Source organism: Haemaphysalis longicornis, unplaced genomic scaffold (assembly GCF_048455015.1).
Source record: "Haemaphysalis longicornis isolate Haplotype H1 unplaced genomic scaffold, Haemaphysalis longicornis Haplotype H1 scaffold_7, whole genome shotgun sequence".
NCBI classification, from domain to species: Eukaryota; Metazoa; Arthropoda; class Arachnida; order Ixodida; family Ixodidae; genus Haemaphysalis; species Haemaphysalis longicornis.
Window position 1 is genome coordinate 31,389,035 of NW_027526422.1, and position 19,146 is coordinate 31,408,180.

Below are 19,146 nucleotides of genomic sequence, written 5' to 3' on the forward strand. Positions count from 1 at the left end.
TTTGTCACACAGCTGCCCGTCGCTCGGTCAAAAGAACAAGGAAACATTTTTTGTGGTATCGTTGTACAAGGAACGACACCCCGGGACGCAACTCATGTTCGACATCGTCGTTGCACTACTTAAGTCGCATCACGAGAGCGCCATATGCACGTTACATTTTTTTCCCGCACAAAACAAACACAACTCGTCGCGGCTCCGCCGTTCGAGCCAGCGCAACGCCGCCCGAAGAGTGACCTCAGTGAGAGGGTGGCGCCACCGCGCGGCGGCCAAACGCAGCATATGAAGCTCTCCCATTGAGTTACGGAGCAGTTTCGTGACCAGTAAAGCATTGAAGGACTCTGGTAAAACACATCAGCAAACTACCGCGATCCAGTCAGAGTAATCTTAAAATACTTCAAAGAAAAAAAATTACAATAAGTGGTGTGTACAATGAAATCGGAGGTGCGTTGATTGGCAAATCTTCCGCCTGCTCGCCTCAGGGACCTGCTGGAGCAAGGCGGCAACGCGGTGGACGCGGTCATCGGCCTCAGCGTGTGCAACGTGGCGCTGCGGCCGCAGAGCTGGAGCCTGGGCGGCGGACTCGTCATCCTCGTGTACAACAGGTGCCGTCCTCCCGCCCACGCCCGTACACTGAGTGCCCGGATGCATCGCACTGCACCGTGCTTGGGGCCGTCGGAAACGACCGGTTCGACTCAGAAATGGCGGTTCTATTGCCACACGCGAAACGTTTCCATTTCGGTTTGCTCGTTAAATGCGATAGTATTTCTTTGCCGAGGTAAATGCTAAAGTTTTAGTCTTTCCGTCTGTCCCCACAAAAAGAGCAAGAAAAAATCAGAGCCTCTTTCTTAGCGGAACGATAATTAAAACGCGAAGCTTCCTCTTATGCAACCTGAGTCAAAGTCAAAGTACAAAATCTAAACTGCTTCGGCCGTGTCGGATTGGCGCGATTGGGTAGTTGTCGGCTTCGTAATGCGAGAGACCGAAGTTCTATTCCGAGCACGGGGAAGCGTTGTTTTCTTGTGGCATCATCACCATGTGGCATCATCACCATGTGGCATTATCCCATTGTGTGAACTTGGCTTTCCTGCAGCGCGTCATGTCGTGACATCAAACGTCATCAGTGAAACACAGAAAGCTTCGCTTTAAAAGTGAATGAGAGCCACAAGGCAAACTCTGGGAGAGTTGTTGTAGGAACCAAACCCATGCTTTAGGCGGGCCAGCCGGGAGCCCCGCTGATTGAGTCACGCACGGTGAAGGACAGCAAAGAGTTCAGAGGAATAACACGTACTTGTGTTGAATGTCATCGTGCCGATCATGCAAGCGTTACCTGAAACGGAGCCGTGTATAGAACCGCCTACCATTTAGTGCGCAGAGGTAGTGAAGGCCTGGTCGCAATAATGGATAAAGATGTATGGGTCAAGAACACTTGCATTAATTGTTTCAGTAACGCTGGTCGTGTCACGCGAAGAGGCGGGTGTTGCACCGGTGCCGCTCTGGTGTTGCGCTTATGTCCACTGGGGTAACAAGTTGGAACTAAATCTTAGCTCCTGGATAGCCTGCGAAATACGAAATCGACAACCGACCTATAGAGTACGGGTATGAGCTAATATGAACGGCATAAACGCTGTTGTTTTTAACGGCAGAGCTTTTTAAGCTAAGTTCCATCCGCGCCTGGCGTCACTCAAAACTCGGCTCAGCAAAACAGAGAGGAGGAAAATGCTAGGACAAAGAGGGGGAGGAAAAGTGACGAGGCAACAATGAACCGAACAGCAGGTGTGGGGAGGGCACGCGCCTCAAGAAAACAGCGCATCCCCCTGTCGGAATCAAACCCGGGTCCCTCGCGTCATGAAACCGGCGTCGATACGATTGCGCTATCATCGCATGCGGGGCGCACATCATTTCTTTCGGCTTCGTGTATAGCGCGGGCGTTGGCTTTGGACTTTGGATGAGTTGAAGTTGACTTGGGCTTCGGACTTTTTAAATTTGGTTTCTGAACTTTAGGAGGCTGGATTGTAGACTTTGTAGACTTCGGAGACTTTTGCAGATTGCAGCCTTTTTTTTGACGTTATTTGCAGAGCAGCACGGAAATACAAGGCTAATTTTTAGTTAAGCTTTCTATGGGGGCTCCTGCAAGGCTTTCCTGTCACCAGCTGCAATATAAAAAAAAGAATGTAAACTATGTTACACAGCGTTGCGAGGGTATAGTCGAAGGTTCGAATCAAAGTGGGCTATGATCAAGCCCAAACGAGGTACAGCGCCAACAGATCAAAATGAGCTAAAACATCTATATGGGCGCCGCATACAATGCCATTCTGTATCCCACTCAATCCTCGTTTTATAACGCTGTATTTTTTCCGTAATTAAGACCTTCAGCATTTGGAAAACACCACGGGGAACCAGTTTTAATAATTGCGTCATTATTATTTTTATCAATTATTAGAACAGTACTCAAAAGTTGCTTATGTATCCGTCCCATGGCCAAATCAAGCTCGGAATGGCAAGCGAACTGCGCGAATAAGAAGCGGTTTCCTGAATAAAAAAAAAAGAGAGGTGTTGGAGAGGCGTATTGTTGCAGCACCCTGCAATTTTAGGCATGGGATTAACATGTACGTCACAATTCGTAAATGTGGAGTTAGGAAACATCCTCAGTTCACAAATACGCCAGGATTTAGGAAGTGCACGTCGGTGTAGCTGACCGCTAGCTTTCTCCAACTTCCAAAAAAAAAAAAACGTTTTTTTTGTTATATACAAAAATGAGGGGGAAAAGGGCAGAAAGCTGCTGTGTATAGCAGAAACCAAAGCAGCGAAGCGCTTTACTCAGTGAACATGGAAATGCCAATGGCCGGTCTTATTATTTAACGCGTCCGCATTGCTTCGCTTGTTCGCTTACATGAAGCTAGCAGGCGCCTCTCGTGTTGACGTTGATGAAGAAAGAGGCTAACTAAGGTGATTATATCCGTGAAAGAATTTTGAAATAATATATTCGCATAGACGCCAGAAATAAGAGGAAAACAACGACGCGCAACTCCTACTTTTTTTTTCAAGGATGAAGAGCTTTGTTTAAATATTTATGTGACCGCGTCAGCACTCGTGTGGTTTCACAACTCTTTTAGTTGCGTGTGGCTCCTATTTGCACTTGTTGCCCCAAATGTGTCATCAAATGCGATTTTTGCTGCATGATCAGACACACCTCACCTTGTAGAAAGCAAAAGTAGAACTTTCGGGATCATCTTAATTATTTCTCTACTAGCTTCTCCAGAGCCGTTGAGCATCATTTGAAGTATATTTCTCGGCTTATTATTGCCATTGACAGCTTTCCATGCGTGCAATATCACCGTTAGCAGATTGATTTTATTGGGTTACAAAATTGATAGGAGGTTCTAGCGTTTGGAAGCGAATATCTTACATAAATTCGACAGTGGTCTAGAAACTATAGTTGTAACCTTAATATTTACTTTAAAAGTTGTTGATTTCTGTATTTTTGATTTGTAAAGTTTTTTGTTGCTAAATGTCACCTGAACTGCTTTATGCTACGTTTCTGCACAGCGCAACGTCTGACAGAAATCAAAGGCCGCGTTTGGGAAGTATGCGCTTGACACCCCAGTAAAAATCTCTGGTCTCGGCGTTGGTGGCACGATCGTAATAATCCGTGTTATAACAACTTTTAAAGTTATATGGTTCGATTACTTTCTTCGAACTAAAAAACGGAGACACCGACCAAAACAAACTGTTAAAAACTAAAAAAAAAGACCTTTAAAAATTGTGAACAAGGCGAAGCCGAAACGTCTTGTTTGTTGTTTTTAAAGTTATTCTAACGTTTTTAACAGTTTCTTTCTTTTGGTCGGTGTCTGCGTTTTTTAATTCAACTTGTCTCCCGACCAGACGGTCTTCCGTCAAACCCTCGACTTGCAATGATTACTTTCTTTATTGCAAGTAAGTACGCATTTTCATCCCTTTCCAAGAGCTATATAATGTCGCGATCAATTTGAAGAGGATCGCTAAAAAGGTGAAGGAACAAGCCGCAGTGCCATAGTTACGGGTTGCATCCTGGTTGTCTCATTCAAGAGACAACGAGGGTAACAAGTCAGCGGTATCTTTAGCTCTAAAGTTCTGAAAACGGCCGCTATGCAGCTGGAAAGGCCCGCTGATCGATGCTCCCGTGGCTGTACATGCACACACGTCCACACGCTCTCGTACAAATACACACGTATTCTTCCCGCTATAAAATTGGCCGCGTATCTGCTCCTTTCGTTGCAAATGTCGACAAAAGACGATCGTCTTTGTCGAAGTTTGTTAAGTAAATGCCTCCCTTCTCTTAGCCGCTCACCTCTCATGCTGTTCCTCTTGCGTCGCTCTTTTCCCAAGGTAAACATGCTAAAGGTTTGCTCAAATCAATTTGAATTTACCGCTTTCCACTGCTCCAGGCCAGATTCCTCGATGCTAGCGCTGCCATACGGCGGAGACGCGCGTGAATCGAGACACCCTACTACAACGTTTATAGAACCGCGTTGCTTTACTCCACGAACTTTTCTAGTGGGATCTTTCGTTGCTGTTGCCGTTTGATTTTGAATGCCGCCAGGTAGCGCGGGCAACAGCAGGCGACGTTATTCTGCAATTAATGTAGCATTTTAGTTGCTATCGCAACAGCCAAGCATGCGTGAATTTATAATAAAGGAACGCTGTAAATATCACTCATGTTTTGATTTTCTGTCATATATTTGCGGAATGTCTTGTTCTTGTTAACTATGTTAGCAAGTATGACAATTAACACCGGCCTTTGACGTTCAGATTTGGCTGTGAGTATATAAGACTATTGCGTAGATTTGGTTTCCCTTTGGCCCGCTGGCAGAATCGAGTCACAGACAGACAGACCAAAATTTCTGGGTTTAGGTATCCCAAGAAATACTATCGTCTTTAATAATTAAAGCTACACCGTCGGGACTAATGAATGACGTGTACGTGGCGCAGTGTGCGCCTTATAAGGCGACCAAGCGCGTGGCGTTAGTAGAACATGCACGCTGCGGTGTCTGTGTTATTACAACAGGGTTACCATCAAGGTTGCGCGCCGTTCAGGAGATGTTTTGGACCTCAAGCTTATACGTCTCACCAATTGGGCATCCATTTGTAGTGGATGAGTTATCGTTAATAAACATCGATTTCAAGATAGTTGCAGTCAAACTAGATGTTTGCGTGTATGTACACCCAAGAGCAGAAGTTTACGGACCACAAAGCAGCAATTTTGAGTTATTTCTCTGTCGCACGGCAGCCCGGAGTACTATGTGCGGTAGTTTTTATTAGTTCAGTTCTTATACATCTCGCAGGCATTCGACAGTTTTTCGGGCAGCTATAAGAAGAGAAATAACCTAAAAGTGCCATATCCCTGGTCCGTAAACCTTTGATCGTGGCTGTATGTATGTTCTTTAATCTTGAATTCACAGCGCAAACAAGAAACAAGGACGATAGGACATCGTCTCCCTATCCCTGTCCTTGATCTCCCTTTCGTCCTTATTTCTTTTTTGCGCTGTGAATTCAAGATTATGAAACACCAACTCGCCCAAGCATCAACTTTAACCAGTTGTACGTATGTATTTTTTTTTTTGGGGGGGGGGGGTGGCCGCTGTTAGCGCTCAAGAGAAATAACATCTACTCGTATTCTCACCTAGATTTTGGGTCACCTCTATGTTGTAGGCTTTTACTAAAAGCTTCGCTTGTTTTCCATGTTCGTAGGCCGGAATGGGGAAGTAATTTTTTATTGTTCATTTTTTGTAATAGGGTAAGCGTGTACGTGCTGCAAACCCTCACGAGATGGCAATAATGTGCTAGCGATGGCATGCTCAGTCGCAACAGTGGTAGTGACAGGGCGTAAACAACAAAAAATGTTAGCTACGTCTGCTGCAACATGTCCCGGTTTAAGTGGTCAGGCCTGGCGCCTTGCAGAGTTGATTCAGATGAAAATTCCGGGTTTTGCCGTTTTCAAAAATGTCCATCTGCTAATCAATTTTCTTTTCACATATCGGGACGTAATGTCACTTTCAAGCCCCCCGACCAATCACGTACACTGAAACCGTCGTGACGACGTGCGGGTCGCCTGCGTCAGCCAATGTGGGCTCGCTTGAAATGGACACATTGAAGTGGACATGAAATGAGAAAAACTGAAAGGTCAGTTATATGGATGCGGTCGTATTGCATGGCCTTTTCTCACGCATCTGGCTAATGCGATGCGCCGGCCGCATCAATCTGGCCCCGCCTGAGACCGCATTCGTTGGATTCCCCTTATTGGTCCCCTCTACATGAATGCAATGTCCTACCGTCGCATTCATGTAAACGCGCATTGAGAATTGCGCCCAAGGTGCCGCATCATTCGTGACGCGTTCGTTCCGCTCTTTTCAGGACAACCCGAGAAGCGCGCGTAATAGATGGGCTGTCCGCCACCCCCAAGAATCTGTCCGCCGAAGAATTTTTGACGAAGCAGCGCCGCGGCCTCAAAGGTAAGGTGTCGCCAACATGTCGCTTAGATCGCTCTCGTCAGCCCGCATTTTTTTTTTTTTTTGAGCACACGCTTTTTTGATTCAGTGATCTGTCTGGGAGATCGCCTAATACGTCGCGGTCATCCAGGAGACTATGACGGATGCTTTAGTGACGCAGTTTTCTCTGATGAGTGTCTGTGTGACGTCTGTTACTGTGACGCCGGATATTTTAAATATATTTTTAACATGCATTTTCAAATAGCATTTCTAAATGCATAACCGCTTTCTTTCTGTCTAAGGTAACTAACAGGCTCGTTTGTTAGCATAGGAAGGAAATAGGCAAAAGACAAGACGCTACATGCACAGAGGTTTCCGCACCCCGGGCTTTGGCGTGCTCGGAGCTCTTTCGGTAACAGACAGGTTTGCAGGAGCGGTTGTCTTCATGACAAAACATCAATACCTATTTCACCGGGGATATAGCGGGTGTTGAAGGTGTCCTTGTTACCTTCAACATCGTTACCCTTGTCCAGCTTACCTCCTAAACCAGTAGTAGAAAGACATGTAAATTGTTTTCGCCGTAGTTTAGCAGTTGCGTGCTGATAAAACACACCCTATTTTTAAAAATGTATCTGTTGTTAGAATAATGTTGCCAGATTTCTCATTCGCGAGATTTATGTGGTATGTTAGCCCGGAGATGTTAAATAGTTCCAGGAGACCTTCCGGAACTTCATCGTGGTCGTGTGTGTACTACAGTCAAATCCGTTTATAGCGAACTGCAATATGCACCGCGATTAGTTCGATATATCCAATAGTTCGATATAACCGAACCCGCCTATAACGAGCTTATTGTTACGAGTTCGCAATCCGCGGGAGCCCCCCGCCCCCTCCCCAACTCCGCCATTCGCGTATGCAGAAACGAACACAGTACAGTAGCCATTACCAGACCAAAATAATCCATCTATTGCAAGTATCAAAGCTACTTTCCGCCTTAACTGCCCACGTTGCAAAAAAAGCCGGTGATTTTTGTTTTCACTTTCGTTTTGCGACTTCAACTAGCATAGCATTCTCTACACTAAACATTGTTTGCACCAGTTCGAGTCCGCGTCCTCAAAAATCTAAGAATCATTGCCGGAGCACATCGACTGCCGAAAGCGCTTCATTATAAGCGTCGAACGGATTTCACTGGCGACATCATCGGGAACGTTGGCGAGCTCGTCCCACAGTTCACCGATTCTGCTGTCTTGGTCCGCACTCACTGACTGGGCAGCTTCCGTCGCGAGTCCCGCGCATCGGAAACGGTTCCGGAAAGTATTAGGCGTCACGTCGCTCCGTGCGAGGCGCAATGTCTCAGTCGCCGCTCTTGCTCCGTGGTCGCGGCCAATCCACATCTCAATCGCCGCTCCGAGATCATGCATTTCGTCGGCCATTCTAGGCGCCCAGAGCTCGATATATCGGATGTGAACTTCATTATAAGGAATATGTTTCCCATGTATTTCCGTAACTGAAATATTTTTGTTCGATATATAGCATAATTCGCTCTATCCGGGTTCGTTATAGCCGGGTTTGACTGTACAAGTATAACCGCGACAAAGGTAGCTAAAACTACTTTGGGACTGTGTGCGTGACATTCGCCTCTGCATTCCATCAGGGCCAAAATTCAGCGCTCAAATTGCTTCCCGCAGCTGGCTGTTGTTGATTTTTTCCAAGACTAAATGTCAATTTCATGCTCACTTGAGGCATTGCACGGCTTTCTGGCTGGACGGTTAACGGCTGAAATGCGGTCTGACATGACTGTGGGTTGATTCCTTAATTAGCCGTAATAACATTATTGCTGTAATGATGATGTCTAATGTAATGATATGTGTAACTATATATGTAACGATAAAAAATAGAGGTACGTCCATGCTTCTCAAATTTTCCTCGGTGAAAATTTGGAAAACGATGACTTGCAGTATCTATGCGTATACAACTATAGGTGGAAAGGATTAAGTTACGCGCAAGTTGTTTAGACACATCTGTGTGTGAAAAAAAACCAAGGTAACCTTTTTCATCTCCTTTATGACATAGAATGAAGCGCGAAACAAACGCCATCTCCACACGTATACGTCCCCCTGTATGGCATAGTAAACGCACTGTGCGCACTCGCGCAAGTACGCCCGTTAACATTTTTGTCATTTTCGTGGACGCGCGCAGAAGTGGAGACGCTGGGTGTTCCGGGGGCCTTGAAAGGGTTGGAGCTGGCCAACAAGCTGTTTGGGAAACTGGCTTGGCACTACAAGGTGGACCCGGTTGCCGACCTCTGCGAGAACGGCTTCAACGTCACCGACTCACTGGGTCGCGTACTGTCCGGCAAGAGCGGAGACCTGTGGAAGCACTCCAACATACGGTGAAATATTGCTCGCTCTTGGGACGTGTCTGTCATTTTGGCAGAGTGCAGAATTAATTACGAGCAAGCCATGCCGTGTCTATGCTAGATGCATGGTCATTAAGTATGTCGTAAGATAAACGAGTGAGTGAGTGAGTGAGTGAGTGAGTGAGTGAGTGAGTGAGTGAGTGAGTGAGTGAGTGAGTGAGTGAGTGAGTGAGTGAGTGAGTGAGTGAGTGAGTGAGTGAGTGAGTGAGTGATGTTCTCTCTGACCGAAGGTTTCATTTTCCTAGCGTCTGACCAGGACACGGATTGGACTGGCATGGCGCCTGGTGACAGAGTTGTTTCACTGCTTGTGTCTTGTTTTCTGAGGTGCTGCGCAATGTCTGCTTTCTCCTTTCGTCACTCAATTTATCTTTCTTCTTCTTTTTCTACTCGCAGAACGCAGTTCGAGAAAGAAGGGGGCCAGCTGCTGGGTGAGGGCGAGCTCCTACGCAGGCCAGCACTGTCCGACACGCTGCGCCGAGTGGCCAAGCTGGGCGCCAAGGAATTCTACACGGGGGTCATCGGCAAGCAGATGTTGATCGACATCGCAGCCGCCGGTACGGGCAAGCGCGTAGGCCGCTGCAGAGGCAGTTAGAACTTCCGCGCGCAAGAGCAGCCGCCCCCTGCAGAAACGGAAATAGTCGCCTGTTTCCAAACACTGCGGCTTCGCTGTAATTGAAAGCGCCCCAGTGTCTATAGTCAGATGATGGGCTCAGATAACGTTACGCCTACAGGAATGTTTAGCTATGGCACCGACAGGGCAATCTAAAGCCGAGGAATCACGCGTTTCTTGTACACCGAAGAAAGTTCCGAAACAACTCGTTCAATCGTAGCGGGTTTTTTAGGAGAAATGTGCGCCAAGACGTCTTCCTTTAGTTGAAGGAGGATGTCATGGGTTGATAGGTGAGGCCGGAATCCGAACATTGTGTGCGGGTAAATGTCTTGGGCTTCTATGTATGGTTGAAGGCGGGCGAGGATCACACGCTCAAAAAGCTTCCCTACGCACGACGTTAGTGATATGGGGCGCAATGTGTCCAACTTCGTAGGTTTCCCTGGCTCCTTCAACTAAAGGAAGACGTCTTGGCGCACATTTCTCCTCACTCCAGCAGGGCTATCCTCGCTCTTGATTTGAAAGGAGCATTCGACAATGTGAGCCACGCCGCCATCCTCGAAAACCTAAGTGACACGAACTGTGGAAAACGAATGTTCCAGTATATCCAGGCATTCCTCACCGATCGCACGGCGACTGTGGGCATCGGACCACTACGAACGGACCTTCAAACCATGCCCAACAAAGGAAAGCCTCAAGGATCGGTGCTTTCTCCAACATCATTTAACATAGCTATGATGAAGCTGCCACAACAACTTAACACCATCCCGGGGATTAAACATGCACTGTATGCAGATGACATCACGATTTGGACTACTGGTGGGTCAGAAGGCGACATGCAGGATGCGCTCCAGAAAGCTGCTGACGCAGTCCAACAGTACGCCAGTGTGCGCGGCCTTCAGTGCTCCCCGGAGAAGTCCGAGCTCATCATTCTGAGGCGCAAGCCACGTGGCAAGCCACTGGAACAAACCACAATACAAATAAAGCTCCAAGGTAGCGACATCCCCGTAGTCCCAACCATCCGCATACTGGGACTTTACATCCAGCAAGACGGAGGAGGAACGCTAACCATCCAGCGCCTCAACCACACTACCTCGCAAATCATGCGTATGGTGAGTCGAGTAACAAACCGGCACCAGGGTATGAAGGAGGATGATGTCATCAAGTTGGTGCAACAACTGGTTGTCAGCCGCGTGGTGTACTCTACGCCTTACCTCCCGCTGAAACCGAGGGAAAAGGACCAACTTGACATACTACTGCGGAAGGCGTACAAGCAAGCGCTTGGCCTCCCTCCTCACACCGCCACTAGTAAGCTGGAAGCGCTCGGGGTGCACAACAAGGTGCGGGAGATAATTGATGCCCACCTTGTCAGCCAACTAGAGCGGCTAAGGCAAACGTCGACTGGTCGCACGGTGCTGAGGCAACTAGGCTACCAGATAGCGGACGCCAGCCACCCTCGACCGGAAACTGTGCCACAGGACATCCGTACGCTGATCAGGGTTGCTCCGCTCCCGCGAAACATGCACCCTGAGCATCACGTACAGCGCAGACAAGCGCGAGTACAATTCCTACTAAGGAAGTACTCTGCCCACCCCCATGTGCGATTCACGGACGCGGCCCACTATTCAACCCATCCAGCCGCAGCAGTAAGAGTCATCGACGGCTCAGGCGATGTCGTTTGCACTGCGACCGTACAAACCAAAAACATCGTTGAAGCCGAAGAAACGGCCATCGCACTGGCAATGACGTCTGCAACTTCGAATAAACCACTTCACGTAATTACGGACTGCCAACAGGCATGCAGGAACTACGGCAACGGTCGCATCTCAACATCCGCCCTCCGATTACTAAAAAAGCACAAGGGTACCCTGAACCCTACCATACTGATATGGACACCAGGTCACGCAGGGCTCGACGGAAACGAGCGAGCACACGCTACAGCCCGAGCATGCACCCTCCAGGCACCGCACCAGTCGCTCCGTGACCCAGAGCCTGTCCAGCAGCAGTTCCGTGCAATTCTGCAACACCACCGCCTTGCCAGATGTGCCTACCCACCACCGCACCAGAAGCTTACCCGAGAAGAGGCTGTAACCTGGCGGCAACTACAGACTACAACACATACCCCCACCTTAGCTTCCTGCACATCATGCACCCCACAATATATACACCAACATGCCCACACTGCAGTGAACATGCAACACTGTACCACACCACGTGGGCTTGCCAGAACACACCAGAAGCCCTCATTATTCGCACCCCCACCCTCGAACAGTGGGAGGCCGCGCTGTGCAGTTCGGACCCTGAGGACCAGCGACAGTTGGTGGACCGGGCACGCAGGACCGCAGCCGCCGCAGGGGCCCTGGACTGAGGGCTTCTCCCGCTTTCAAGCGCAAATCTGTTGAATAAATGTTTTTACCACCACCACCACCATGCGGCATGTGCACAACGCATGCTATGCTTCCGTCGCTTTTGCCACGATAGGGCAAGAAAACAGCAGACATTTTTAAATTTGTCTTCTTTATTGCTTGTTTGGGTGGGTTGTTGCGCTCGCTCAGGTCGACTGCAACGGCACTGAGATAACATGATTCTCTCCGACTTCTTTCACAATTTACGCTGTAGATCTTAGCATCTCTCTCCCTCCCTCTTTTTATATATATCTCTCTCTTATATCCTGTGTCATTTCAGCCAATGGCGTCAGGCATGCGGAGTCGTAAGGGTGGCGGTCGCCGCCACCTTCACCCTCCAATCCTCTTTCGTCATTTCGCGTTCCTCACTGGAGTAAAACTACGCTCATGCGAACTTCAGGTTTTGCGTGTGCCACACAAGTATGGACTTTGAAGCTTATCTTGAGAGTGTTCATTAGCCCTTTCGCGTTCTTCTTTCCTGTTATCATCTGTTATGTCCGCTCCCCTTCCCTCGGTTTCATCCTTCTTTTTTAATTTTTTTTCGGTGCTGCTCAGTCTCATTCTTATACGATTGCTGTACGAACGCCAACTCGATAGCAAACGCCCATTCCATTGCACCGGAAAATTTATAGGATGTGTTGCAATCTCGTATCGTGACGAAAGTGGGCAATCACGAATACGTGTTGCTTTCCAATAAGCCTTCACTTTTGACTTAAGCGCTGTGGCGTCATTCTTCCACCTGTGCACAGTCCTTGTTTACATTGCGCTGTTTTTGACATCATCCACCTCCGTTCATTGACCGTACGGAGCGAATCCGCGCAGGAGGCCTGCTGACCGCCAACGACTTTGAGGCGTACGAGGCCCGGGAGTCCTCCGTGGCCAACACTTCGAGCGGCGTGGGCACCTGGCTGGTCACATCGGGCCCACCGAGCGGCGGCCCCGCGCTGTCTCTCGCCTCTTCCCTACTGCGCACGCTGGGCCCGCTGTTGCGCGTGCAGGAGCTGGACGCGCAGTTCCGTGCACTCGTCGAGATCTTCAAGCAGAGCCTCACGCGCCGCCTCGACGACATGGCCACCTACTACGACTCGGGGGTATGCTTCGCATTTGTTTTGCAGCGAACAAGTGTTATTCATACACTGTAAAGTGTCTATGCCGTTAAACACCAAACTCATATGAGTAGTTGTCTGCCGCTCAGCGCATGTGCTCCTGGCTGAACGGCGCGGCATCCCTCCAGGTGCTGAACTTCCTCTACGCGCATTTTGGAGACCAAGGTTCGGCCCATCCATAACGGTACATGTAAAGTAAAATAGTCAGCACTGTGGCATGATGGGCTTTCCCTGAGGGCCTTGCGGATTCGCCGTGGCGGGAGATCCTCTATGCGCGTTGCACATTTCTCAGCGTTATCGCGATACGTGGACGCGGCAAAGTGCCGACGGAACGCCTTCGCAGCGGTAGTCATCGACGAGTCGACCGGTGCCACGAGGACGGCAGCGAGCGCGAGAAGCACCGGAGCGAAACAAGCGGAAGAGGTGGACATCGCCCAGGCCCTCGCCGACGCTGACGGCCACACGGTGCTGAATGACTCGAGAGAGGCAGTGCGAAACTTCACCAAAGGCCGAATCTGCAGGGAGGCCAAGCGCGTATTGCGAACGGCGAAACTGCAAGACAGAAAAGTGCGAATAAAGTGGTTCCCGGCGCACGCGGACGACGCGTCGGAACGCAAAGACAACCACGACGAGACGGCACACGCAGCGGCGCGAGCGCAAACGAACCGCGCCCGGCGATCGACCGTCGGACGTGGTTCGAGGCCAAGGACCGCATGGCGGACTACAATGACATCCAGAAGGTCTACCGCCTGGCTCGCAGGGCTCTCACACCCCCGCACCCAAGGCAGAGTACAGCGGAGGCAGTGCTACTGAGACAGCTCCAGATTGGATCGCTACCGAGCCCGGGACTGGTGCATTGCATGTACCCCGAGACATACCCGAACGACCAGTGCAAGGTACGCTAGAGGGAGACGGTAGACCACACGCACATCTTGTGGGACTGCATCAATTACCCAGAGGAAGCAAGATGAACGATCCCGCCGCGGCTTCAGGCAGCTGCGAAGAGGCACGATTAAGACCAACAACTTTGGCCCGTCCAGCAGGTCATCGGGGCGGTCGAAAGGCAGGGACCCAGCGATCCGGCAACGGCAGGCAACGGCAAGCAGGGACCCGTGCCGAGTAACGGCAACCCCGAATAAACGTAGGCCCTTGTCGGGGCGCGCGAGCGCCCAGCTGTCGGCACGAATAAAGTTTGTTCATATTCAATCCAATTAGCGTTATCGCGGGTACACACGTGTGTGGCTGTGGTACACGCAGGAGGGATGCGTGTTCGGGGTGTGTAATGAGTTTGAGGCATTTGCACTTCAGTGTAACGGGTGAGTGCACCAAAAAGACAGCTGCTCGCTGTGCTTTAGCAAACGGTTGCATTAATTCTGCGCATTTTTATTTTCTCATGCGAGAGCTTTCTGATTTAAGATAAGATAAGCTATTTATTTCTCTCCGTACCGTACAAAAGGCAACATGAGAGGGAATGGAAGGAAATGAATTGTGCAGAAATTCTGGGAAGGGTATACTAACGCGTAGCATTCTTATGCCGCTTGTCTTGAGTGTGAGTTCTTTACAGCCAGATGTTTGGGTTTTTCTAAATCCTGTCCGACCAATTATCTCCTTTTAAGCTACTGTAACGATTACACGTGGAACTTTTTCAAAATTGCATTATTGTGGAAATGCAGGGCGTTATACAGTTTGCCATTTCCCGTATTTTTTATATTTTTATTATTTATTATTTTTTCGAAATTTCGCTCCGTCAGTTATCTCCATTTACGCTATTATACCGATTAAAGCGGGAGCTATATGCGGCATACGTGTTGACATTTTCCGTATGTTTTTGTCGTATGTTTATAGTATTTCAAAATTTCTTTCGATAAATTATCTCCATTTACGCTGATATAACGATTACAGGTGGAACTTCCGCAAAATCTGCTTTGTTGTGGAAGTCCCAAATGGCCTGGGAAAAGGGCTACTTTGGACCCGCCTTGGTCCCACGAGAGTGTGGATTGTGCATTGACCATCCCTCATATGCGCTCGAAGCGTTGTACACCTATTGCTGAAGCCCTATCGCTGGTGCTGGAGCATTTGGAACGGGAATACGGGGACTCTCTGCACATATACACTGATGGATCGGTTGACGCAAATAGTGGGGTGTGCGCGGCGGCTTTTTTCATACCCAGTTTGAATATTTCGTGGGCTGCCAGGGTGACGCCTTTGGTTTCATCTACAGCGAGTGAGTGTGTTGCCATAGAAGCTGCGTTGCGCCAACTGTCATCGTTTGAAAGGCAAAAAGTCACAATATTCAGCGATTCAAAGTCAGCTCTTCACCTATTGCAGCGGGGTATACCTGTTGAAAAGACCTGTCAGCGATCCCTACTCCTACTAAAGCGGCTTAAGCATGAAGGCTTCACCGTGCAATTCCAGTGGATCCCGTCGCACGTCGTTGTAGCTGGAAACGAACATGCTGACAGCTTAGCCAAGGACGCCTTATCTTCTACAAGGACGGTGCAAACGCGGTGCGATTTCCAACGCATACAGAAACAGACCGTTCGCGAGCACTTTAGGCAGCTGTGGCGACCAGTACATCAACCAGTCGTGACGAAGGGCCTGAAAAGAGCCGAAGCCTGTCTGCTCCACCGCGTAAGAACAGACTCAGCCCGTACACCAGCTTGGCTACATAAAATCAACATTGTTTCATCCCCTTTGTGCCCCTCGTGCAGTGTGATTGGTGACATTGATCACTTCATTATGAACTGCTCCAAAACCAACCCTGAGCGGACGAACTTTTTTCGTGATCTCCAGAAGTTAGGAGTGCCCCATGCTACATCAGAGGACATTATTTTTCCTAGGGACCACTGGATTGTGCGAAGAGAGGTGTCTCATCTCCTACTCGGATTCTTGCAGTCCACAGGACTAAGTGAGGTGTGGTGACATAGCGGGTCTGTTATTTTAGGACTAAGTGATGTGTTATGACTTTGAGAGATTTGATATGGTATTGGGGACGATTAGGCGGAGCAATTGCCGGCAGCTATGCAAGGCTAAGTCCGCCTTATTCAACAATACTTACTACTACTACTACTACAGGGGGTTATACGTTTTGCGTTTTCTGTATTTTTCGTTTTATTATATATTGTTTTTTTTTTAATTTCGTTTGACCAATTATTTTTATTACGCTATTGTAACGCTTGCAGGTAAAATTTTCGCGAGATCCGCGTTATTCTGGAAATGCAGGGAGTTACACGATTCGCACGTTTCCGCAATATTTTTATATTTTTCGGTATTTTCATAGGTTTTCAAAATTCCGTGCGACCAGTTATCTCCCTTTACGCTATTATAGCGATTACATGAGCAACTTCTGCGCTATGTGCATTTTTGTGGAAATGCAGGGCGTTACATGGTCCTGGCTGTGGGGTACTCGGCAAAGAATGCTACGCCATAAAAAGCTGCCCTTTGCAGCTTGAGCACTCCTTACGCCCTTGCGGGATTTGTGGGATCTACAATAGTTTTTTTTTCCCAGCCATACTGTCATCCGTGCATGTTGCGGCAGCACTGACGGCGGTGGATCTATTGTTCACCGGATTTTTTAATTGGAAAACGTTTATTGAGCATAAAAGTGGGTGGCTTTCTTAGTCCAGATAGCCGCGACCTAGCGCAGCTGCTTGGGCGCGAGCGATGAGGCGTTCTTGGTCCTCGCACCGCGAGCTGGCCAGCTCGCGCTCTTACTGCTCAGGAGATGGGAAAGGTAGGGGGTTTGGCACGTAGGGGAATTCCCAGAACAGGTGGTAGGTAGTGTTCGGGACGGAGCAAGAGGGGCAGTTGTAGGGGTAAGTGGAGGGAGAGATGTAGTGGAGTATCGAGGTGTTGTAGAATGTATTGGTCTGTAGTCAACGCCCAATGCGAGCAGCCTGTGTGCTGAGGGATGGGTGAGGAGGAGGGTATTGAGGCCGCAGTTGGCGATAATGATGTAATATTTAAGTGTGTCGGGAAGCGACCGGGGGATAGATGGAGGGTTCGGAAAGTTCCTCTTCAGTCGGCGAAAACGCTCGGAATGTAAGCGCGGGCAGCGGCGTGTGCCGCCTCGTTTCCCTCGAGGGAAGAATGGCCCAGTGTCCACACAGTCTGGATGTGGGGGAGATCCTTGATTGACGATAGGATCTTCAGCCCTGAGGGAGAGATGCGGTAGCTGCGGCAAGCCTGTTGCGAATCTGTGAGGATTGCCACGTAGTTAGAGGAAGCCGTGGTCGCTGCTAGAGCGATGGCTGTCTCTTCAGCCGTCGTGGTGCTTGCGTGGAGCAGGCTGACGGAGGTAATATTGACCGATTTGGAGTCGACAACCAGTGCGTGAGCAGGGCGGGATGCATATGGAGCAACGTCCGTGGAGCGGATGTCCGGTTTGTTGTGGTATTCGGCTCGGAGGCGGGTGACGCGGGCCTGTCTTCTGCCTTGATTTAAGGAAGGGTGCATGTGGTTAGGGATGGGAGACACGAATATATGGGAGTGGAGTGACGGAGAGATACGCTGGGGGGTGTCTAAACGCAGAGGACTGGGGTACCCTAGTTTATGCAGTACCGTGCAGCCCGTAGGGGTGAGGGCAAGGGGAGTGAGTTGCTAGACGCGCTGTGCTTCGACGAGCTCAGATAGGGAATTGTGATACCTAATTGCAGAAGCCGGGCAGTAGGCGTAACTACTGGGAGGCCGAGGGCGATTTTGTACGATTTCCTGATTAGGGTGTCTAATTTGGTATGTTCTTTTGGTTTGAGGTTGACGTAAGGAGTACCATATGTAATGCGGCTAATCAGTAGGGCTTGAACAAGACGTAAAGTGTCTGGTTCTTTTAGGCCATGGCGCTGGGTGCAGATTCTTCTGATTAGATGTCTGAGCTGGGTGACTGTGACATGAAGCTGTGCGAGAATCGCCGTCCCAGAGCCATCTGCGAGGAACGTCACACCAAGTATACGGAGGGATGAGAGCACTTCGGGAACGGGTGTGGACTCGATGGTGACTGACGGGTCCGGAGTGAGGTTTGGAGGTCGGCCTCGGGTGCGGGATCGAAGAACGAGGAGTGCAGATTTATGTGGTGCACATGTCAGACCCCCTGTTGCAGTTATCTGAGTGTGCAATCAACGGCTTGCTGGAAAATGTCTTGTTGATCTCCGGGGGATCCCGTGTTAGTCCAAAACGTGAGGTCATCGCCATAGAAAGCGTGCTGAAGGTTGGGGATGGCAGAAAGCTGGGCTGGGAGTTGAAGAAGGGCTATGTTAAAAAGGAGTGGGGAGATAACAGAAACCTTTGGGGTTCCTTTCCGCGGAGTCGGGAAAGGGTCAGACTGGAGGAGGCCAGTACGGAGGGTTGCGGCGCGGTTCTTGAGAAAGGCCCGGACGAAGTTGTATGTGGCCTCCAAGGGATTGGTTGTTTGGAGTCCTTGGAGTATTGCTGCATGCGTGACATTATCAAATGTTCCTTGTACATCTAATGCAAGTATGGAACTGGGGTGCGTTTTGCTTAAATTTTCGATAATTTGCTCTTTAAGTTGTAATAGCACATTTTGGGTAGACAGGTGTGCTCGAAATCCAAACATAGTACGATGATAGAGGTCATTGTCCTCCAGGAATGCCGTAAGTCGGGAGTGAACGAGGTGCTCGAAGCGTTTACCCAGGCATGATGTGAAGGAAACAGGGCGAAGGTTGTCAATGGAGATTGGTTTGTGCGGTTTCGGGATGAGGGTGCTGTCAGCTTGGCGCCACTGAATAGGAAGGGTGCCGGCTGCCCAGTCCTTGTTGAAGAGGGCAAGGAGGGAGTTGAGGGTGTCTTCATCGAGATTTTGTAAAGTCTTGTTGGTTATTAGATCCTACTACTACTACTTTCCAGAAGTGGTATTGCGTGTGATGCGGGCGAGGGCCTGCTTCAATTCTTGAATCGAGAAGGAGGCATCAAGCGCGGGGTTCTGTGTACCCATGTAATCGTTAGATGGAAAAGGTGGCGGGGTTTGCGGGGGACCAAAAAAATTCACAGCATATCCACGGGGTGAATGATGATGAGTGGGCGAAGCTCCTGAAGGGAAATCATCGGTAAAACCGTGACTCTTCAGTGAAAGTTCGCCCACTACATCTGTGTCCGAACGTAACGTCTAGAAAGTCTCGCTTAAACCGCGCGTCGG

General features: G+C 49.3%; 1 protein-coding gene across 1 annotated transcript in view; it reads left to right on the plus strand.

The window, feature by feature from the left end:
- Positions 1–19,146, plus strand: part of LOC144145085 (scoloptoxin SSD14-like) — a 54,381-nt gene that overhangs the window by 19,642 nt on the left and 15,593 nt on the right. The window contains exons 3-7 of the mRNA XM_077676577.1: positions 480–602; positions 6,391–6,488; positions 8,661–8,853; positions 9,274–9,434; positions 12,715–12,983. Of these exons, the coding sequence (XP_077532703.1) occupies positions 480–602; positions 6,391–6,488; positions 8,661–8,853; positions 9,274–9,434; positions 12,715–12,983 (844 nt within the window). The remainder of the gene's footprint in view (positions 1–479; positions 603–6,390; positions 6,489–8,660; positions 8,854–9,273; positions 9,435–12,714; positions 12,984–19,146) is intronic.